At 42.4% G+C, this 23,766-nt stretch overlaps 2 protein-coding genes across 2 annotated transcripts; one reads left to right on the forward strand and one right to left on the reverse strand.

Moving 5' to 3' along the window:
• The first annotated feature begins 2,214 nt into the window (after positions 1-2,214).
• Positions 2,215-6,223, forward strand: ankrd37 (ankyrin repeat domain 37). The gene is made up of 4 exons (XM_035789039.2): positions 2,215-2,410; positions 2,924-3,073; positions 3,837-3,928; positions 4,883-6,223. Exons 1-4 carry the CDS (start codon positions 2,384-2,386, stop codon positions 5,124-5,126), a joined length of 513 nt encoding a protein of 170 aa, XP_035644932.1. The 5' UTR covers positions 2,215-2,383; the 3' UTR covers positions 5,127-6,223.
• Positions 6,199-21,184, reverse strand: ufsp2 (ufm1-specific peptidase 2). The gene is made up of 12 exons (XM_035789037.2): positions 21,078-21,184; positions 14,315-14,384; positions 11,857-12,040; positions 11,492-11,555; positions 11,153-11,307; positions 10,569-10,761; positions 9,462-9,608; positions 9,022-9,186; positions 8,431-8,555; positions 8,177-8,253; positions 7,673-7,797; positions 6,199-6,401 (listed from the first exon to the last, which is right to left on the reverse strand). The coding sequence occupies exons 1-12, from the start codon at positions 21,078-21,080 to the stop codon at positions 6,315-6,317; spliced, it is 1,395 nt and encodes a 464-aa protein (XP_035644930.1). The 5' UTR covers positions 21,081-21,184; the 3' UTR covers positions 6,199-6,314.
• Between the last annotated feature and the right edge of the window lie 2,582 nt (positions 21,185-23,766).

The raw sequence follows: 23,766 nt of genomic DNA on the forward strand, positions 1-23,766 counted from the left end.
TTGCACAATTGGTGGCTGACTAAATACTTTTTTTGCCCCACTGTACAGGGGGTACCAGCAGCGTAAAAAAAAGTGGGGGTCAATGCAAATAGTCTGGGTCGCCATTTGATTAACTGTTCAGCATTCTTATGGCTTGGGGTAGAAGCTGTTAAGGAGCCTTTTGGAACATAGTCTTGCCGCTCTGGTACCAATTGCTGTGTGGTAGCAGAGAGAACAGTCTGTGACTAGGGTGGCTGGAGTCATTGACAATTTTTAGGGCCTTCCTCTGACACCGCCCGGTAAAGAGGTACTGTATGGCAGGAAGCTTGGCCAAGGTGATGTACTGGGACGTACGCACTACCCTCTGTAGCACCTTGCGGTCGGATGCCGAGCAGTTTCCATACCAGGCGGTGATGCTCTCGATGGTGCAGCTGTATAACTTTTTGAGAATCCATGCCAAATCTTTTCAGTCTCCTGAGGGGTAATAGGTGTTGTTGTTTTATCTTATTAGTTTCACCTGTGTGTATTTTGGTTTAATTAGCTTCCCTACATGTAGTAGTTTGACCCGCCCTTGTTTTGTGCAGGATTGTCTTTTGTTACGTGTGTACATATTAGGTCGTGGTGTATTTTATTTTCTATACTGGACACCCTGTGGTTTTGGGTTGTCTGGTATAGTGTCCTGCACCCTGTATTGTATTGGGCTTATCAGTTTGGTGTGCAATAGTAAAGCACTTTACTCCGTTACTCTCTCTCTGCGTCTGATTCCTGCACACACACCTAGTCCCGCGTGACAGAGGTTCTGGGAACATCAGAAGGTGGGGGGAAATTAACTATATTCTGGTAATCCGACCAATGGAACATATGCGGTGGTACTTAATGGTACTTAGCTTCTAAAATGTGAGATTTGGGTTTTCATAAGATAGGGCTCTGCTCAATCAGTGGCCTGCCCCTGTGAAGGGACATGGGCTATAAAACTTTTCAAACACGCCCTCCTCTCCCTTCCTATATAAGCCCTTGACGACAATGTAACCTCCTGTTCCGAGGACGTGAGGACGACGGTCCTATGTCAGAATGGTTCAGATAATAACTACAGAACGAAGTCAACATCAGCGTGAGCTTTGATTGCAAATGGTATGAACTTTGAACTCTTATTCACTACAGAAGTGATACCTCCTAGCCGTTGAGTTAGCAACAGCAGTGCAAACGAGGGTTAGGAAAGAACAGACAGAGTATCCTGTCTATCACCCAACGATGTTACTACAACATTTTCCAATTGACAACCAGAGACATTCTTCACAGAACTCGGTTGGGCAACACTGCCTTCCATCTACCACCGACCTACCGAAGCGCAGCTCAGAGTAAATATTTATTGCATTTTCTGATCTGGCGGATTCACTAAGCACAAATGCTTCATTTCATTCCCTGGCTATCCCTAAATAAAATGGTGCTGTCTGGTTTGCTTAAAACAAGGGATTTTAAATGATTTATATGTTTACTTTTTAAACTTAAGTATATTTAAAACAAAATACTTTTAGACTTTTACTCAAGTAGTATTTTACTGGGTGACTTTCACTTTTACTTGAGTTACTTTTATAGAAAATATCTTTACTTTATGGAAATTGGGTGCTTTTTCCACCACTGATTATTGGGGAAACAGTTGTTCTTACTGAAGCAAGCACATGAATTATCAGTCGATATAATGCGTTCATGGCAAATCGTGAAAAATAATTGTCAAATTCTTTGGGTACATGTGTTCTGTGAAGTAATTTGATGCATTGGCCTATGCCAAATTGGGGAAATTAAAATACATCAGAAATGGAGAAAGAAACAAACTCATTCCACATTTGACACATGCTCCTTGATCCTCTGCGTTTTCTAAATAATATAGACATTGCTTTCAAAACATTCAACAATATTACATTTTCTAAAAAAATAAAATGGTCAAAATAAACCGAAAGCTCTCGAGCCCAGATCAGCAGATTGACAAGAGCCAGCAAGCCCGCCCTTACAACCGCCTGTGCGTACGTGTTGTTTCGCACAACCTCGTCCTCTCTGGTAGACCCGCCTGTATGGATACATGCGCCGGGCTGCATCCATGCTCATCGCTCATGGTAATGTCGCGTTCGAGTGCTATTCGGAACAAGAAAACTCGGACATTTCCGACTTTCTGTCCGAACACAGCACGTGTATAACTACAACCAGTAGAAAGTCGTACATTTCCGAGTTTCCTAGTTCCGACTAGGATATGAACAAGTATCAATGTCACGTGTCAGTTGAGTACAGGCTGCAAGCCTGCTTTCGTGCTTGTGTTCTTTTCAACCAACTGTATAGGTTTATTTACATCGAAGGAACGGCTGTGTGCGCACAAGTTAAAAACCTCTAGTGGGGATACTTAGATCTGATCATGTTTCTGCTCGATTCCGACTCACAGGTAAGGGAAAGGGGGATACCTAGTCAGTTGTCTTCCGCATTTATGTGTGTAATAACATTGACATTATATACTATTTAGCCTATAACTTTGTGGCATTTCAGGCTTATACAATTTATTTAATATTGCATTACTGTGTTTATTTTTGTTTAGTTAGGTGTAAGGAAAGGTAGGACATAATTATATAAAATGGCATTTAAGTTTTCGACATCATTTGTCATTTGGTGAATTATATGTAGGCAAGGCTAACTCTAATTAGGCTACGTTTAGAAGGTGGCCATATTTTCGCTTCACAAATCACTGACATAATATGCATAGTCATCATATCTAGGCTATATGTTTATTTACAACGGAATTTATCACACAATTCACGTTCATGTGACACCAACTGGTCCATATGAAAAGGAAATCATTTTTTTACGCACCCGTTTCAGAATAACAAAGTAAGCGCAGATGTAATAAACTGTAAATAGCTAGAGTTAACCTAGGTTATTCTTTGTTTCCTGTATTATGCAGCTGGACTGTATTAGTAACTTATTCGAAGGCGGAGATGCTGTCAACTCAAGCAATGTGTTGGGACAGTCCCCTGCACACTTGGCGGCATGCAGCGGACAAGCCTTTTGTTTGCTATGGCTACTGCAAACGGGAGCGGATGCAAATCAGCAGGTAGATTTACTTCTACTTGTCTGTCTATAGCAGGGATGGGCAACTTTGATGGGGATGGGGGCCGCAGTGGCTCGCGGGTCAGTATACTCTCAAACATACACACACATTCACCCATGCCTTTTGGGGGCTCTTTGCCATGGCAAATAATTGTATAACTAATTTCATATAATTCTACTCATTTTGCCATAGGGTATAGAGATTTCTGCAGTTTTTAATATGATATTTGAGTGAGAGTGAAATAGGGGCCCCTGGTTGGCAATTCAACCATAATTACTACAAGTTTAAATAGCTGGCTAGACTGCTGATGCACAACCACATTTCAAAATGGCACTTTGTGTATTCTACAATTCTAACGCTCAACAGTAAGTTCAGACCCAGACTGTAGTGGGAGGGGGATTGGTCCACTGGCCTACAATACAATAAGATTGCCCAATGCTTTTGCATATATTTATCTAAGTAAAATGACAAAATTACACATCAAATGTGAGCTTTCAATTGATATATCAGTCATCATCCCAAAATAGTTGAAAGATGTTACGTGACACTGCAGTAAATAAAGTGTAGGCTAATATTTTGGACACAGTAACTGCAGTGTAACTTCAATTAGGGATCACAAACACATTGACCAGATCCATTGCTCAAGATCCAGAAAATTACATCAGAGGCAAAGCTAATTTTACAGGTTCTCATTTCAGCTGATCCAAAACACCAGTCTTTATTTACTTGTTTCTCTGTACCCCAAATGATTTCATATTTGCTGAAGGACAACAATGGTGAGACGCCCATGCACAAAGCCGCCAAGGCCGGCAGTTTGGAATGCATCAGCGTGCTCGTTGCCAGTGATGCCCAACTTGGGTGAGTGTCAACTTTCACACATGCAAAACAGTTGCATAGATGTTAATATATAATATTTACCAGATGCTTTTATCCAAAGCCAACTTAGTCATGTGTGCATACATTTTAAGTAAAGGGTGGTCCTCGAAATTGAACCTACTACCCTGACGTTATAAGCTCCATGCTTATAAGAAATTGAACCCACTAACCTGACGTTATAAGCTCCAGGCTTATAAGAAATTGAACCCACTACCCTGACGTTATAAGCTCCAGGCTTATAAGAAATTGAACTCACTACCCTGACGTTATAAGCTCCAGGCTTATAAGAAATTGAACCCACTACCCTGACGTTATAAGCTCCAGGCTTATACGAAATTGAACCCACTACCCTGACGTTATAAGCTCCAGGCTTATAAGAAATTGAACCCACTACCCTGACGTTATAAGCTCCAGGCTTATAAGAAATTGAACCCACTACCCTGACGTTATAAGCTCCAGGCTTATAAGAAATTGAACCCACTACCCTGACGTTATAAGCTCCAGGCTTATAAGAAATTGAACCAACTACCCTGACGTTATAAGCTCCAGGCTTATAAGAAATTGAACCCACTACCCTGACGTTATAAGCTCCAGGCTTATAAGAAATTGAACCCACTACCCTGACGTTATAAGCTCCAGGCTTATAAGAAATTGAACCCACTACCCTGACGTTATAAGCTCCAGGCTTATAAGAAATTGAACCCACTACCCTGACGTTATAAGCTCCAGGCTTATAAGAAATTGAGCTGCGAAATACCTATTTTCAGACTAATGTATCGATGCTAATTTTGTTACTAAAATTCAACACAACTTTTGGCATTACCTGAGCTGAAGTTGGTTCAAATGAGTTTAAACCATTATATTTTGGCAACTGTTTCCATGCAGCCAGTTGCTTTTACAATCCCTGACCTTACCACAATGTTTTTTCCTGAGCAGACTTTGCAACAACGAGGGCAGAACCGCTGAAGAATTGGCATTGTCGTACGGATTCGAGGAGTGCGGACGATTCCTGAACACACTCCGAATGACGCGACTCCTGACGAGCAGCAGCACTCCTCTGATGCCTGCCGGGCTAGTAGCATGCCCGCTGACTGGCGCCCAGAGCAGTAAGGTAGCAGGACAGAAGAGGGCACTTATTGCCACCGGGGCCCAAGACAGAAAGAGGGCTCGAGACTGGTGATTTTAACAATGCACCTCTAGAATTCGAAAAGGAGGACAATGCTTTCTCAGCCAAGTCCAATACAGGACATGCATGACGAAGTCCCCGCTACTGTGTCTGACACCAAACCGGACTCTGTTCCTAAACACTTACTGGGGTGTGTCTGTGAGTCTCCTATGTATTTGTGTGTCAATGATTGGCAAGTATAATGTCAGTGGTTAACTTGAATAGGAGCAGAATGCATCCTTCTCCTGCAGTGACAGAGGCAGACGTGTGTTGCGGAGATGGTTCAGAAAACTACACTCATGTGATGAGTAACCTTTGCTTTGAGAACTTAGGACTCCTGTTAGCTCCCGCTGCTATTGCCTAGGCTTTGGTTCAGAGGGCTAAACACTGGGAGAATCTCAATTCCTTACTCCCCGCTTTTTCAATACCCATTGGAAAAGGTCAGAGGGGAGGGACCTCCGGCTCTCTCATCCAATGGGTTTTGAGAATGAGACGATGATGCGAAGTGTATGCAATTGAAATCTTTCCACTGTCTTGAGGTGTGCTCAGCATAGGCTCCGGGCCTAGCCATCACAAGGAAACAACCACTGTGTGGATTTCATGCTCAGATGCAATATGGGACCTTCTGATTCTGTGGACACCAGTTTCAGATGTACATATCAACTTTACACAGTCCTTTGTTTACAGTGCAAATCCTTTGAGGTACAGTCCCCTATGTATTTATTGACAGTGAAGCTAGATCTTTTAATTTGGCTCTATACTCAAACTGAAAATGCATCCAACAAGTCTGTAGTCACATGCTTGATGTAGTCATTGTGTGTTAGGAATATGGGACCATATTACTATAATACACAAAGTGAATTTGGCCAAATATTTATGACACCTTCAAATGGGGGACTAAATACATAGTGCTTTTTAAACGGTAAAATAGATATGTATGAAAATACCCTCAAATAAAAGGTGACATTCTATATGTTTGACTAAATGAAATAAAAAGCAGGCACTTCTTCATGAATGAGACACACGATGGTGGCATGTTGATGTAAAAACAGAATACCGACTCGTTAAGTCACAGATGAAAGCTGAAATAAAAAGGCACATTCATTTCTTCACCTCAGATGTTTTGACATTTATTCTCAGATATTTGTTGTAATACTGTTGGACAGGTGCCTGTACACAACACACATTGAAACCTACACACAATCATATGGTCTTTGGTCTCTGAGGCAAACAGAGGTTGTAGTAGGCGTTCTGGTCCCAAAACTCTGGGCCCTTCCATCCGCACCAGCCCTGGGGAAAGAAGAAAACGCCTCCATTTTGGGTTCTCTCACGCAAATAGATTGCAGTTTTTGAGAATATATACTGCAACAATTATACAGCGCTTCTAGATACTGAAGTTTATGACTAAATAAGTACATTTCCTCTAAGTTTGATTTACAAAATGTTCTTCCACTTCCTGCATTTTGTTCAATACAACTTTTCCTATGGGTGTTCATTCCTCCCATCACCAAACATATACAACTGCTTGTGGGCAAGTTGACATACACTAACGTATATGGACATCCCCTTCAAATGAATGGATTTGGCTATTTCAGCCACAACTGTTGCTGACAGGTATAAAATTGAGCACACAGCCATGCAATCTCCATAGACAAACATTGGCAGTAGAATGGCCTTACAGCAGAGCTCAGACTTTCAACATGGCAATGTCATAGGATGACAGCTTTCAAACAAGTCAGTTCATCACATTTCTGCCCTGCTAGAGCTACCCCAGTCAGCTGTAAGTGCTGTTACTTTGAAGTGGAAACACCTAGGAGCAAGGAGAACGCTACCTGCCCGAATGCATAGTGCCAACTGTAAAGTTAGGTGGACAAGGAATAATGGTCTGGGGCTGTTTTTCATGGTTCAGACTAGTTCCAGTGAAGGGCAATCATAACACTACAGCATACAATGACATTCTAGATAATTCTGTGCTTTCAACTTTGTGGCAACAGTTTGGAGAAGGCCCTTTCCTGTTTCAGCATGACAATGCCCCTGTGCACAAAGCGAGGTCCATACATTAATGGTTTGTCAAGATCAGTGTGGAAGGACTTGACTGGCCTGCAACAGAGCCCTGATCTCAACCCCATCAAACACCTTTTGGATGAATTGGACCAACTCCATATCGATGCCCATGATGTTGAAATGAGATGTTCGACGAGCACGTGTCCATATACTTTTGGTCATGTAGTGTACATTTAAGTGGTAGTTTATCAGATGTTGATGAGAAAGATAGGCACACTCAGGATTGAAGTATCCAGCTGGATCTACACAAAAGATGAGGTCTGAAAACATCAGACGTTCATTTTGGTATGAACTTTCATTTTAACTCACGCTGGGACTAACTTGGGCCCAGGGCCTGGATGTCTCAAGCGCCTCAGCGTAGGAGTGCTGATTTAGGATCAGTTTTGCCTTTCAGATCACAATTATTATGATTACATGGACAGACGGGATCTGATCCTAGATCAGCACTCCTACTCTGAGACAGTTTATACATATTGCCCCATGACACCATCCGGTACCTTGTCTGTGATGACTTGCAGGTCCTCGGCCCCTGTGTAATGTGGGTCCAGGATGAGGTAGCGGATCTGGCCCGTGGTCTCGCTCCACGCCACACCGAGGATAGTGTGTGCTAGGACACCCCCTCCTGGTGTGGAGCAAAATAGAAGGAAATTACAAATCTGCAGAGTTCAAATTAACAGATTCAATTTCAAGTAATGTTTGTAGTAACTTTGTTTAAGCCAGTGCAATGCACACACAACCTAAAAACTGGAAGTATTTACATGTGAGGGGAGTCGATCAAAATGTTTACCAAAAGCATTCAGCTATTTATTTGACCACAGAAATATAGATGCTGTTTATATGAAACTATGTATGACTGTGGTACTGTAGCATGTACTCATTGGACAGGGCCCAGACCTTATCATTTGAACAGATCTGCAGTACAATCACTACAAGGGATTTGTACGATAATATTAGTCTCTCATCATTGTCTCTACATTGTAATAGTTTCAGTTTTCACTCACCAATCATAATAGGAGTTCCCTCAGAAAGGAAATGGTTGGCCAGTTCTCTGCCTTTGGAGGCCAGCTCAGACCCTTGGCTTTAGGACACACAAACACACAACTAGATGTGAAAACGAAGCAAAAAAATATGGAATATGGAACACAACTACCTGAAGCATTCTGCATTGCCCTGACTGGTGAATTTACATGGACGCATGCATGCACAAGCACACACATGCATCCATGCAGGCACATAAGCACACACCTCATCTCACCTCACAAACATGATCTTGGAGGTGACCCCCAGCAACTGATCCAGCACAGCCGCGACTTCGATGGAGCCGATCCACTGCCGAGAGCCCAAAAAAGACCCTTGCTTGTCTCCAACTTCCACCAGGGCCTGTGAGACAGCGATGGGGAGAAAATAACAAGAATTAACTTGATTTTTAATCCTAAAGTGCTTTTCATATACACCCCAAAAAAGGTAATATTAGCTGACATGGCTATGGATTATAGAATCCTATTGAAAGTAGTAAAAATGTGATTAAAAACAATGCATTTTATAATAGCCCTATCTACCAGTCAATGAGTTATAGGCCAACTTGTGGGAAAGGAGAAAGAGACTCACATTGTAATCACCTATCAATTCGTATTTACCATGGACTCAGGCTCTACCTGCTGGCTCGAATTCACAGTCTCACATTATTGGAATATGTTCAATAGACACGTTTAGAGCCACAGCTTTACCAAAGAGAGAGAGAGAGAGTTCTGTATAACAAGGGATAGTTTGCCCAAATCACATTGTAGACCTATCCAACACTCAGGTCTCCATATGGGGTTCGAGGCTAAGGGTCAAGGCTATTGACCTGTTGGATCTCCTTGTGGGAGGGCACAGCCCGCTCCACGTAGCCCTGCTGCTGGAACCAGGAGCAGATGGTCTGGAGGGAGCGGTAGGCGCAACCCCAGCCGTTGTCGTCCACGCGGTCCTGCATGTAGTGGTGGTAGCTGTAGACCCCCTGGACCAAGTAAGGCTGGGACAAGGGAGAAACACATAAGAGCATATCATTTTCTTTATTTTACCTTTATTTAACAAGGCAAGTTAAGAGCAAATTATTATTTTCAATGACGGCCTAGGAACAGTGCGTTCAGGGGCAGAACGACAGATTTGTACCTTGTCAGCTCATTTGAACTTGCAACCTTTCGGTTACTAGTCCAACGCTCTAACCACTAGGCTACCCTGCCGCCCCAGTGTGTGACACTGTGTGTGTGACAGTGTGTGTGTTTGCGTCTGTGTATGCTGACCAACCTTGCCGTTCTCCAGGGCAGGGTGATTCAGGTGGACATGAGGGTTTCGGAGGTAGCCATCTTTGTAGGGCTCATCAGGAAAATGTAGAGCGTTGGCTCTTCTCAGATATGGCTGGTCGTCTGGCAGCTCAAACAGACTGTGCAGCTCCTACACAGACATAAAACAGCAATATCAAATACATGTACACAACGTTATTTCTCTCATACTAGACAGTCACTCAGAGTATTTCAAAATAAGAAATATATAATATTTCACAGTTATTTTACATTTTGCAGGCTAGGTGTCCATTTAGCCTCTTTGTAGAGATGGTTAGCAATATTCCACATAGCCTGTCAAGGGAAATAGTGGAGCTACTACCATACAGTGGAGAAGTAACCAATTGTCATACTTAAGTAAAAAAAAAAGTAAAGATACTTTAATAGAAAATGATTCTAGTAAAAGTCACCCAGTAAAATACTACTTGAGTAAAAGTCTAAAAGTATTTTGTTTTAAATATAATTAAGTAACAACGGTCAATGTAATTGCTAAAATAATAATAATAATATAATATATGCCATTTAGCTGACGCTTTTATCCAAAGCGACTTACAGTCATGTGTGCATACATTCTACGTATGGGTGGTCCCGGGAATCGAACCCACTACCCTGGCGTTACAAGCGCCATGCTCTACCAACTGAGCCACAGAGGACCACTGCAATATACTTAAGAATCAAAATAAAAGTAATTCCTTATATTAAGCAAACCAGTAGGCACAATTTTCTTGTATTTTTAAATTTATGGATAGCTAAGGGCACACCAAAAGTCATTTACAAAGGAAGCATTTGTGTTTAGTGAGTCTGCCAGATCAGATGCAGTCGGGATGACTAATGTGTGGAGTATAAAGTACACTATTTTCTTTAGGAATTTAGTGAAGTAAAAGTGGTAAAAAATATAAATAGTAAAGTACAGATAACCCCCCAAAAATACTTAAAGTATTTTACTTAAGTACTTTACACCACTGCTACCATATTGCTTAATACCTATCATAGCATTTCAAATATACACAAGTGTAGAGTACTAGGGGTAGCGTAGTAGGGGCTCGGGGTCAGTTTGGATTTCTTCCCTTGCCTTGCGTCGCGTCTCCAGCTGGCTGTCGGGCACACCCGCTGGGTAGACCACTGTCACCAGGCCCACAGGGGCAGGAAGGAGGAAGTGGAACGGCTGGGGAATAAGCAGGGCCGTCCCTTTCATGTGCCGCAGAGCCACCTTTTCCATGTCACCCAGCTGACTGCACAGCGCCCTCACGAGGGTCCCACAGACACTGCATGTACGACAGAAACAAAAAAGATTTAGAGCCCCGATTCAGTTGAACATTATGAGCTGGTTTCCGGGTTTAAACTTTAAAATATTTTTTGTTTAACTAAACAAAAACCCTTGCGAATAAGGAAGTTTGAATTGAGTTCATATCAGGCTGAGTTTCTTTTGTTTCACCCTGTTTGTGGTTGTATTGTCTTGTGAACTAGCTACATCTCTGGTGGTTATTGATTGACTTATCTATCAGTTTACCTTAGCGTTCTGGTATTGGACCTTTGATATACTTTGACATAATAAAAAATATGTACTCTATTCTCCTAAAACCTGTGTCTAATTTCATTGAAATTCCGTTGAACCAAATCATGTCGTTTCCTTTAGAGTGATTGAGGATGACATACACAGAGATGCTCTCGCTGGAAAGGACACTGACCACGCAGTCCATGGGCAGAGTCGTTTGCAGGAGGTGGTGCTTCTTACTTCCTCTCAGGAGGGTGGGTGCCGAGAGGACGCCTGGCTCTGTCACCTCGGTCATCAGGGTCAGGTTTATGATACCCTGCAAGCAAGCAAGACAGACAGTCAATAAAATACATATGAGGTACAGGAAAACTAAAAACCACACAAAAAAAAATGATCTTGTCAATGACAAACAAGTGGCAGGAAAATGTGTGGCGAAGTGATTTACAGGAAGTAGTTCATGTCCGTAGACTATTTTTAAGGTTTAAAAGCAGCACACTTACTGCTGCTGGATTCTTTTTGTCCTTTTTTGCAGACTTTTTTCTACTGCTTTCCTGGTCATCTGTCCTAAAACAGGATGAGGGTTTTTCCATTTACTTTGGTTTCTATTCCATCATGATCATGTGAGACACTAAACCTGCATTTCGGCCAATAACTTACAGTAGTTGATGTATTAGGCAATTGATGCATTAAGTTGCACAAAATAAGTCGTAACTACTTGGTACCTTACTGTTACTAAGTAATAATATCTAATTACCATACTACCATGTAAGACAACACCAGGTAAATAGTGGACTCTAAAACAACTTGACTTATAATCTACTTTCCCAGAACAAGAGGCTCCAAATTGTGAAGTATGATCACTTACTGGATCAACTGTTGGAGATCTTTACATGGTCTGTTCGGAGATATCTCTCCAGCTGTTGCATGTCCTCCTTTGTTAGGCCAAAGAAAAACTGGACTGCTAGAGAGACTAAGAACAAGTGATTCTGCTTTCACCTGGGATCCGAGGGCCTCGAAAGTCCTCGAGATGACATTTTGTATGTGTGGTACTGTAAAGACACAACAGCCACAATCAATATGACCATTAACAGAGATACCAGATTTCCTTGCAATCAATGGTGAATGTGTATAAAGATACAGATAAGACGTCATACATACTTCACAAAACATGAAGTAGTACTCATATTTTAACGGTAGTGTGTGTGTGTATGTATATATATATATATATATATATATATATATATATATATGCATATAATTGAGAGCAATTTCCAAACGCCTGAAGGTGCAATGTTCATCTGTACAAACAATATTACGCAAGCATAAACACCATGGGACCACGCAGACGTCATACCGCTCAGAAAGGAGACGCATTCTGTCTCCTAGAGATAAACGTACTTTGGTGCGAAAAGTGCAAATCAAGCCTAGAACAACAGCAAAGGACCTTGTGAAGATGCTGGAGGAAACAGGTACAAAAATATCTATATCCACAGCAAAACGAGTCCTATATCAAAAACGAGTCCTAGGGTTTGCAACTGCACATGGGGACAAAGATGGTACTTTTTGGAGAAATATCTTCTGGTCTGATGAAACAAAAATAGAACTGTTTGGCCATAATGACCATTGTTATGTTTGGAGGAAAAAGGGGGGAGTTTGCAAGCCGAAGAACACCATCCCAACCGTGAAGCACGGGGGTGGCAGCATCATGTTGTGGGGGTGCTTGCTGCAGGAGGGACTGGTGCACTTCACAAAATAGATGGCCTCATGAGGAGGAAAATTGTGGATATATTGAAGCAACATCTCAAGACATCAGTCAGGAAGTTAAAGCTTGGTCGCAAATGGGGTCTTCCAAATGGATAATGACCCCAAGCATACTTCCAAAGTTTGTCAAAATGGCTTAAGGACAACAAAATCAAGGTATTGGAGTGGCCATCACAAAGTCCTGACCTCAATCCCATAGAAGATGTGTGGACAGAACTGAAAAAGTGTGTGCGAGCAAGGAGGCCTACAAACCTGACTCAGTTACACCAGCTTTGTCAGGAGGAATGGGCCAAAATTCACCCAACTTATTGTGGGAAGCTTGAGGAAGGCTACCCGAAACGTTTGAACAAAGTAAAACAATTTAAAGGCAGTGCTACCTAATACTAACTGAGTGTATGTAAACGTCTGACCCACTGGGAATATGATGAAAGAAATGAAAGCTGAAATAAATCATTATCTCTACTATTATTCTGACATTTCACATTCTTCAAATAAAAGTGCTGATCCTAACTGACCTAAGACAGGGAATGTTTAATAGGAATAAATGTCAGGAATTGTGAAAAACAGAGTTTAAATGTATTTGGCTAAGGTGTATTTAAACTTCCGACTTCAACTGTATAAGTCTTTGCTTAGTAAAGCCCCGCCTTATCTCAGCTCACTGGTCACAATAACAACACCCACCCGTAGCACGGGCTGCAGCAAGTATTTCTGACTGGTCACCCCCAAAGCCAACACCTACTTTGGCTGCCTTTCCTTCCAGTTCTCTGCTTCCAATGACTGGAATGAATTGCAAAAAATCTCTGAAGTTGGAGACTTATATTTCCCTCACTAACTTTAAGCATCAGCTATCTGAGCAGCTCACCGATTGCTGCAGCTGAACACAGCCCATCTGTAAATAGCCCATCAAACTACCTACCTCATCCCCATATTGTTTTTATTTACTTTTTTGGAGCACTAGTATTTCTACTTGCACATCATCATCTGCACATCTATCCCTCCAGTGCTAATTTGCTAAATTGTAACTGTGGCCTATTTATTGCCTTACCTCCTTACTCCATTTGCACACACTGTATATAGATTTTTCTATTGTTATTGACTGTACTTTTGTTTATTCCATGTCGAACTCTGTGATGTTGTTTTTTGTCGCACTGCTTTGCTTTATCTTGGCCAGGTCGCAGTTGTAAACGAGAACTTGTTTTCAAATGGCCTACCTGGTTAAATTAAAAATTAAAAGTCTAAATCAGCCATATAGCCAACAGCAGGCGCTAGTGGAAATCATGAATGTCAGAACTACCATTTCTGACTTTTACATTTGAGTTTAATGAGATACCCATTAGCTCAGGGCTAATATTTCTGGATTATCTCGCGCTCTCTCACACACACACACACACACACACACACACACACACACACACACACACACACACACACACACACACACACACACACACACACACACACACACACACACACACACACACACACACACACACACACACTTAATGAGCATAACCAACTCAGGAAATGTAAATCACAGGCAGAATTCCCTCTACAGTACATACCATCTGTGCTGTCCAACTGGCACTTGAACTCCAGAGACCCTCTCAAGCGTAAGATGATGTTTTCGACAACCTACATAATGATAAAGTCAGAAAGTTAAAGCTGAATCTGTATAATTTCCAGAAGCTCATAGGTCATTTCTAAGCATTAAATAGTATAGCCTATTAATGTTTTGGGGGGAGAAGACGTATGAATACTTAATCAATGTGATAGTATAACTGCCTACTGTTATCATGACCACACAGGATTTAGCTATTAGGCCTACTCCATTGTTTATGTTTAAGTTGTTGTTATTTGACAATTTCACATGACCATATCTGTATGAAATATAATTGTAGTATGCCCAGACATTTTTCAGAGTGATGTAGAATACATGAGACTGGCGGAATCGCTGATTTCTGAACATGTTATGATCAATAATTGCAATATTTCCTCATCAAACATGTAAAATGGATATGTACACTACCGTTCAAATGTTTAGGGTCACTTAGAAATGTCCTTGTTTTTGAAAGAAAGGCACATTTGTCCATTAAAATAACATCTAATTGATCAGAAATACAGTGTAGACATTGTTCATGAGGTGAATGGCTATTTTAGCTGGAAACGGCTGATTTTTAATCGAATATCTACATCGATATATAGATATATAGCTTATAGAGGCCCATTATCAGCAAACATCACTCCTGTTTTCCAGTGGCACGTTGTGTTAGCTAATCCAAGTGTATCATTTTAAAAGACGAATTTATCATTAGAAAACCCCTTTTGCCATTATGTTAGCAAAGCTGAAACGGTTGTCCTGATTAAAGAAGCAATAAAACTGGCTTTCTTTAGACTAGTTGAGTATCTGAAGCATCAGCATTTGTGCGTTTGATTACAGGCTCAAAATGGCCAGAAACAAAGACCGTTCTTCTGAAACTCGTCAGTCTATTCTTGTTCTGAGAATTTAAGGCTATTCCATGCAAGAAATTGCCAAGAAACTGAAGATCTCGTACAACGCTGTGCACTACTCCCTTCACAGAACAGAGCAAACTGTCTCTAACCAGAATAGAAAGAGGATTGGGAGGCCCCGGTGCACAACTGAGCAAGAGGACAAGTATAGTAGAGTGTCTAGTTTGAGAACCAGACACCTCAAAAGTCCTCAACTGGCAGCTTTATTAAATATTACCCGCAAAACACCAGTTTCAACGTCAACAGTGAAGATGCGACTCCAGGATGCTGGCCTTCTAGGCAGAGTTGCAAAGAAAAAGCCATGTCTCAGACTGGCCAATAAAAAGAAAAGATTGGCAAAAGAACACAGACACTGGACAGAGGAACTCTGCCTAGAAGGCCATGGTGCAGGTGGTTACCTCCCGGTGCCATTTTTGGCTGGCCCAATCCAGTCTGCTACCTGCTCTTCAGAGCACATTTGCCACTCACCCCGTCACCCCAGGGCTGACGTTTGGCCGAGGGGTTGATGTCATTCTGGAGCAGACATAAAGTGCATGGACGCTGTCCTGGCACCTCTCATGTCCCGAGGATTGTTGATCCTGCATTATCTGGACGATTGGCTGATTTGTGCCCCGACCAGGTCCTGTCGGACAGAGACATGCTCCTGACCCACATCAGCGGGCTGGGCATTACTGTAAACGACAAGAAGAGTCATCTGGCGCCAACCCAGAGGGTGTCCTTCATTGGCATGGAACTGGACTCAGTCCTTATGAGAGCAGACCTGCCCGCCAGAAGGGTTCAGGGCGATCTTATCTTGCCTCAACTACTTTTGGCAGGGGCGGGTGGTATGCGCCCTGACCCGCCAACGCCTGTTGGGCTTGCTGACGGCGGCCTCGTTGCGGATTCCGCTGGCCCTGCTCCATCTCCGGCCCCTTCAGCAGTGGTTCAACTCCCACTGGCTGCACCCGAAGCGCCACCGTCACCGCCAGCTGCAGGTTACCGCACAGGGCCTCAGGGCATTGTTGAGGTGGAGCTGTTGCTCCTTTCTCTCAGGTGGGGTGGAGATGCTGAGATGCTGAGGATGTGCCGCCGGGAGCTGGTCAGCACAGACGCCTCCCAGATCGGCTGGGTGGGTGTGACCAAGGGCAGGTTGGCCAGCGGCTGTTGGCTACCCCCTTGGAGCAGCAGGCACATCAATACACTAGAGCTCCGAGCTGTACTGCTGGCCCTGCGGTCTTTCCTTCCACATCTGAAAGGAAGACATGTCCTGGTGAGAACGAACAACACCACAGTGGTGGCTTACATCAACCATCAGGGTGGACTGAGATCCCACCGCCTCAATCTTATAGCACGGGAGCTTCCCTGGGCTCACGGCTGTCTAGCATACCTGACATCCTGAGTGTGGCAGCGGATATGCCCTCGAGGGAGGGTCCGCCACCTTGGGACTGGAGCCTACATCCCCAGGTGGTGCAGCACCTGTAGGACAAGTTCGGGAGGGTGCAGGCGGACCTGTTTGCCTCCCTGGACAATGCACACTGCCCCTTGTGGTACTCCATGTCGGAGCCACCAGGGACTCTGGGCTTGGGCTCACGATTGGCCAGGGCTGGAGCATTACGCATTCCCCCCTTTCCCCTGATCCAGGCTGTTCTGGACAGGACCAGGATGGCAGAGCATCGTCTGCCTCTGGCGGCACATACTGGCCCAGACGACCCTGGTTCAGCCTTCTCCTGTCCCTGTTGTCTGGGACATCTTGGCAACTTCCCCTGAGACCTGACTTGCTGTCTCAGGCCGGGGGAACTCTGTGGCATCCGAAGCCGCAACGCCTCAGTCTGTGGGCTTGGCCACTGAACGGCACCAATGATCCATTTTCGGACTACAGGAGGGTTTAATGAACACCATGCAGAGCGCAAGGGTGCCGGCTACAACCTCGGCATACCAGTTGCACTGGTTCTGCTCTTGGTGCACTGGTATTGAGGTTGTGCCCGAGTCATGTGGGGTACAGTATGTCCTCAAATACCTACAGTCTCACTTGGATGAGGGCTTGGCAGCCTCTACACTGAGAGGGTATTTGGCCGCTATATCTGCCTGCCATGTGGGGTGGATAGAGAGGCTAGTGGGGCGCCATTCCTTGGTCTCCAGGTTTATGAAGGGGGTTCATCGCCTGCTTCCAGCTAGAACCCGCTCACTGGCGAGCTGATGTGGTCTTGGCAGCTTTGGCAAAGCCACCGTTCAAACCGTTTGGAGTCTGCCTCCCTGAAACACTTCTCTATGAAGGTGGCTTTCTTTAAGAGGGTGGATGAGCTCCATGCTCTTTCGGTAAGTTCGGAGTGCTACCGGGTGGACCCTGGGGGGAGGAGTATATCTCCGTCCCAACCCTTCATTCCTCCCGAAGGTCCTGTCAGACAGGCATGTGAAAATCCCTTTTATCCTGTCTGCTTAGGACCCCCCAGCAGTGGCGGGGGAGTCTGGGCCTCCCTCTGGCATGCTGTGCCCTGTGAGGGCACTAGCTGCCTATGTGGAGCGAACACAGTCAGTAAGAACAGACCAGCTCTTTGTCTGCTATGGTGAGAGGCTCGCTCACTGGATAGTGGACACAATTACGACAGCATACCGCCAGGATGGCATGCCAGTGGTGGGATCTGTGGTGGTATATTCAACACGAGGTGTGACTGCATCCTGGGCTCTATTGAGAGGAGCGTCCCTCGCTGAGATCTGTGCTACAGCCAGCTGGGCTTCCTCTTGCACTTTTGCTTGGTACTACTGGGTAAATGTGGCACCTCCATCTGCTGTTGGTTTAGCGGTCCTGGGCGTCTCCTCCCCTTCCGGGGACTGTGCCGGGACCCCCTTCCACATTGACAGCCCCTGCATCTCGGTCCCGCGCTGGGACCTCTAGCACCAGCTAATCTGGTACGTGTATATCGGAGTGATCCAATATAGTGAAACATAACAAAGGTTACATATGTAACCATGGTTATGTGAGCTATATGGATCACTCCATTCCTCTACAGTGCTATACGTGCCTCAAAAAGGATGTAGAGAACGTGTTGCGGCCAAGGGGTCTATATATATATATCTATATATATAAGGGATACATCCGGAGGGATACATCCGAGGTGAGGATTTACAGATTTGCACAAGTAAATACAGGAATAAATCTGTAAATCCTCACCTCGGAGGTATCCCTCCGCCGCAGAGTGCTACCAATATATTGGAGTGATCCATATAGCTCACATAACCGTGGTTACATACGAAACCTTCATTTTCAGCTGTGCTAACATAATTACTAATTTTACCTAGGCAAGTCAGTTAAGAACAAATTCTTATTTTCAATGACAGCCTAGGAAGAGTGGGTTAACTGCCTGTTCAGTGGCAGAACGACAGATTTGTACCTTGTCAGCTCAGGGATTTGATCTTGCAACCTTTCGGTTACTAGGCTACGCTGCCGCCCCAACTAACATAATGTGCCATTGGAAAACAAGAGTAATGGTTTCTGATAATGGGCCTCCTGTACACCTATGCAGATATTCCATTAAAAATCTGTCATTTCCAGCTACAAAAGTCATTTACAACATCAACAATGTCTACACTGTATTTCTGATCAATTAGCTTTTCTTTCAAAAACAAGGACATTTCTAAGTGACCCCAAACTTTTGAATGGTAGTGTACATGCGAATAGTCACAGATGTGAGCTGATTAAAATAATATACAGTGTTATCATAGTAGCTGTTTTCATTATGAGGAATATAAACCTGCTCTGTACATTCCATTACAATGCATACTGAACAAAAATATAAAAACGCAACATGCAACAATTTAACGTTTTTACTAAGTTACAGTTCATATATGGAAATCAGTCAATTTAGATAAATTCATTAGGCCTTAATCTATGGATTTCACATGATGGGCAGGGGCGCAAGCAATGGGTGGGCCTGGGAGGGCATAGGTCTACCCACTTGGGTGCCCTTCCCACTCACTGGAGAGTAGGCTCAGCCAATCAGAATGAGTTTTTCCCCACAAAGAGGGCTTTATTGCAGACATAAATACTACTCAGTTTCATCAGCTGTCCGGGTGGCTCGTCGCAGACGATCCCGCAGGTGAAGAAGCCTGGATGTGGAGGTCCTGGGCTGGCGTGGTTACACATGGTCTGCGGTTGTGAGGCCGGTTGAACGTACTGCCAAATTCTCTCAATTCTCTGGCAACAGCTCTGGTGGACTTTCCTGCAGTCAGCATGCCAATTGCACTCTCCCTCAAAACTTGAGATATCTGTGGCATTGTGTTGTGGGACAAAACTGCACATTTTAGATTGGCCTTTTTTTGTCCCCAGCACAAGGTGCAGCTGTGTAATGATCATGCTGTTTAATCAGCTTATTGATATGCCACTCCTGTCAGGTGGATGGATTACCTTTGAAAATAATAAATGCTCACTAAAAGGGATGTAAAAAATTTGTACACAACATTTGAGAGAAATAAGCATTTTGTGGGTATGGAACATTTCAGGGATATTTTATTTCAGCTCATGAAACATGGGACCAACACTTTACATGTTGTGTTTATATTTTTGTTCAGTATAGTCAAATCTAGTGTTGGCCTGTTAAAGCAAATTATATTACTGCTTTGGCCCCATAGTAAGAAAACATCTTAATTTAGTGTAACTACGTGTAATGGTTTGCTGCTCTCATCTTCATCACGTGAAAACTTATCCTATGGAATTCTACAAGTTTCTAGTCCTGTTTTATGAAAACAGTTTATAGGATAACATAGTATATAATGTTAATCAGTTCACATACATGACTATTCACATGTACCATATCAATTTTACATGTTTGAAAATTACATATGGACATGATTGATATTATTGATCAGAAATCAGCGATTCAGACAGCTTTATGGCCACATTCTTACCACAGTTAGGTGAATAATTTAACATATTTATATATATCTGGCACACCTGGCTCATGTGGTTGTGTATTTTACATCACTATAAACATTTGAATATACTTTTTTGCATGCCACAATTATATTTCATACAGGTATGGTCATGTGATATTGTCCAATAAGACCCCATTATTGGGTTGTATGGTGGCCATATTGGAAAAGGCTTCTGTGGGTTTAATGCATGCATTCTGTGATGACCCTGCATCTACACAACCCTTTTTCTGGCTGTGTGTGTGCCTCTATTACCAATGTTACAATCCATAAACAGCTGCCCCATTACATGGAATTGTATGGCGAAGCCTCCAACATTCTAATGTAAATGGGCAATTTTTTAAATAATAGTTGTAGCTGTTCGTTTCGAATGTGGTTATATTATATATAATTTGAAAAGTAATTTCATGACCTTTCACAAAGTAAAACATGTATCAGGGCTTCCTTTTTAAAGCCATTTGTAGAGGTAATTCTTATGTACCCTAGAGGTCAAAGTTATGTTGAACTGAACTTACCGAAAATATGTCTGATGGATAGCTGTGAATCTAAGCTTTCCGAGCAATAACTGACATGGTTTGTCATAGGGTCAAATCCATATGGGAAAGCTAACACTGCTGCACGGCTCCACATGTTTTCCAACAAATCACTATGAGACATCGTCGGTCCACATTTGGGGGTCTGGCTCATGGACTTTAATCAGAGACATTAATGTCAGAAAATACGCTGGCTCCTTATGGAAAAAGTTTCAACTATGCAACTACCGCGTTAGCTAGCTAGCCACTGACTGAACGTATCTTATGCTCGCTAACTGGCTACTTTCATGTTTTGGTGTGATCGGATGCGTGGCAAGCAAAACATGAGCAAATGTAAACATGGCAAACATATGCAGAATCATTTCATGTAAACACTTACCATTCTGCAAGCTTAAAAATACGATCAAATGTAATGATTTCTTCGTTATGTCTACCCTCCAAAACGGAAGTCAGACATGTTTGTTTTTGTGTGACGCACATCCTTTGGCCCAATGACATCTTCGAGAAAGATAACTCCGCCTGCGTGCTGTGTTGTTTATTACAGGCACAAAGTCAAAATGATTCCTTGTTGTTGAATTCATGAATACAATATTGTGTTTATTGGTCGTATTTTAATGTTAGTGTTTTTGTATTTGTATTTATTTTCCGGATCCCCATTAGCTGCTGCCAAGGGAGCAATCTACTCTTCCTGAGGTCCAATCAGAATTACATACATAACACAACACATTATTATATTCTACTCTACCATAACATATCTACAATACAAAGTCAATAATACAGCAAAATAACAATATAAAAACGTATGTGTGTGTGTAGAGTGCATCTGTTAGCAATATATAATGTTAAAGCTAAATACAATGCATATGGGCTAATGCCAATTTTCTAAATTGTAATAGGCCTACTGGAACTAGATGTGTGTAGGATTGATATATTGATTCAAATGCAAACTTCACACATTGAATGTTAAAAGTTTGTGATGACAGTGCAATAAGACACTCACACACCTGCACACATTCTGCACCAAATCCATTTTGTAAATGCGTACATTTCCGAAATGTGTTAAGTTATTTAAAATAGGCTAATTGTCTGCTTTGTCTGTAGCTTAGTAAACTTAACTCCAACTAAATGTCTAACCAAATGGAGTTGAGTAGCAATGACTGTTGGCGGAGTGTACCATCACCGACAACATCTAGACTCAAGTAGCTATCAGTTGGTAGGCCTACTTGTAAAAATGTCCATTCTTTAAATGAACACTTTTCTTGTACCTATGTTTGTCCTGTGTAATTATGAGCTTTTCTTTGGGTGCTGAAATCTGTCATTTTTGATAAAATTATAATTTTACGTGACCTCTGACAAGCTAGCCGTTGTTTGTTAATGGAGAAGTAGCAGCCCATCATTGCATGGCAGATTTTTTAGTTTTGGCAAAACGCGAATTTTTTTAAATAAAAAAAAACATAGATTCCAAATTCAACTGAAAACACTATAACAATCAGAACAATCACATGTAGGATACGCCACTTTGAGGGGACCACCCCTTTATGGTTGATCATTAACTGTAATTTAGGCACTGGCTAGCCCAGTTAGCTAACTAGCAACTTCACAAACAGAATGTCTGAGATGAAATAAATACTAGACAGATTGTTAGCATAAGCTAATGTCTGCTAGCATAGCTAGCTAACCCCCAGTTAGCATGATTAGGATTATGGTTAGGGTTCAGAGTTCAAATAGGGGCCAGGGTTAGGATTAGAATAGGGGTTAGGATTAGGGTCAGAATAGGGGTTAGGGTTAGGTTAGGGTCAAAACAGGGGTTAGGGTTTAGGGTTAGGTTAGGGTCAGAAAAAAAAGAAGCATTTTATTAAATGAAGAAAAATGGTCAATTTCTCTTTTTAGCTTGTTACCCTAAACATGGTCATCATCTACCAACAAACTATTTTCAAAACGTTGCTTTTTTTCCCAGCAATTAGACATTGATCTTAGGGGGGCGTCTTACCCCATGGCACTCTACACAGTTAGTGTTAAACAATGGATATTTATAAAAAGTATTGAGTGGTAGTGCACACTTGAAGTTGTAACTTCCTACTCCATTGGAAAACAGATTTCACCACCCAAAGAAAAGCATGCAGTTACACAGGACAAACATAGGTACAAGGAAAGCATTAAGTATTGACTAATAGTGACTAGATGCACTGGTGGTACACTCTTCTGGGCTCATCATACTATAACCTTGTATCCATGTTACAGGGATCTAAACTATAGCTACTTTGTCTGTAAATTGACAGTTGTCTGCTTACTGTATGGTTCATTGCGCCATCTTGGTCAAGGTGTTATTATAAAAGACAATGTGTTCTCAATGACTTGTCTGGTTAAATAAAGGCTCACAAAAAAATCTACTCCTGATCACATCTTGACACAGATGACCATCTGTATATTATTATATATCACACAAACAGACAGAACCATAGACCACACAAGCTATAAAATATTACATAGCAATTCTGTATGCAAGGTCCTTGCAAATACTGTACATTACATGAGTACAGTGCAAGGTAAAGGTCAAAAATAGGTACATGATAAATACAATGAAAAAGTCAAGAAGAGTATGTTAAGAATGTCAACAGGACTCTTTATTCAGTCCCAGACTAACTTGGTGTGTGTGCGTGTTGAGAAGTCTGATGGTTCTTAGTGCCACAAATGTATGAAGTCCTGGGCCCATATTCATAAAGTGTTTCAGGGTAATGGTGGTGATATGGGATCAGTTTTGGTTTACAGATCCTTATTTCTATAATTACACGGACAGAGGGACCTGATCCAAAATAGTCTCTCCTACTTTCTGAATAAGGCCCGTTTTTTCTTACTTAGGCCTTAGGAAACGTCAGCTGGATGGCATCCGGGTGTATTCAGTGTTCTGAATTATGTGAGGAGTGGCCAAAAATGTGTTGCGCTAGAGGGAATGTGAATCTGTCACTCAGGACAAGGACAGTGATGCTCATAAATGTGGTCGAAGCAACTGTTTTTATTTGATTAAATAAGATTATGAAAGTTTACCATGAGTGAATGTGTCAAATGTT

Source organism: Oncorhynchus keta, chromosome 16, assembly GCF_023373465.1.
Source record: "Oncorhynchus keta strain PuntledgeMale-10-30-2019 chromosome 16, Oket_V2, whole genome shotgun sequence".
In the NCBI taxonomy this organism is placed as follows: domain Eukaryota; kingdom Metazoa; phylum Chordata; class Actinopteri; order Salmoniformes; family Salmonidae; genus Oncorhynchus; species Oncorhynchus keta.

Excerpts from the sequence above, each read along its gene's own strand:
- ufsp2 (XM_035789037.2), bottom strand. Across the intron at positions 10,762-11,152 it reads TCCAGCGAGAGCATCTCTGT|TGTCTGTGGGACCCTCGTGA; the intron begins GTATGTCATCCT and ends TCGTACATGCAG. Across the intron at positions 8,254-8,430 it reads TCCAAGATCATGTTTGTGAG|CCAAGGGTCTGAGCTGGCCT; the intron begins GTGAGATGAGGT and ends TGTGTCCTAAAG.
- ankrd37 (XM_035789039.2), top strand. The coding sequence starts at position 2,384 with ATGTTTCTGCTCGATTCCGACTCACAG. Across the intron at positions 2,411-2,923 it reads TGCTCGATTCCGACTCACAG|CTGGACTGTATTAGTAACTT; the intron begins GTAAGGGAAAGG and ends TGTATTATGCAG. Across the intron at positions 3,929-4,882 it reads GCCAGTGATGCCCAACTTGG|ACTTTGCAACAACGAGGGCA; the intron begins GTGAGTGTCAAC and ends TTTCCTGAGCAG.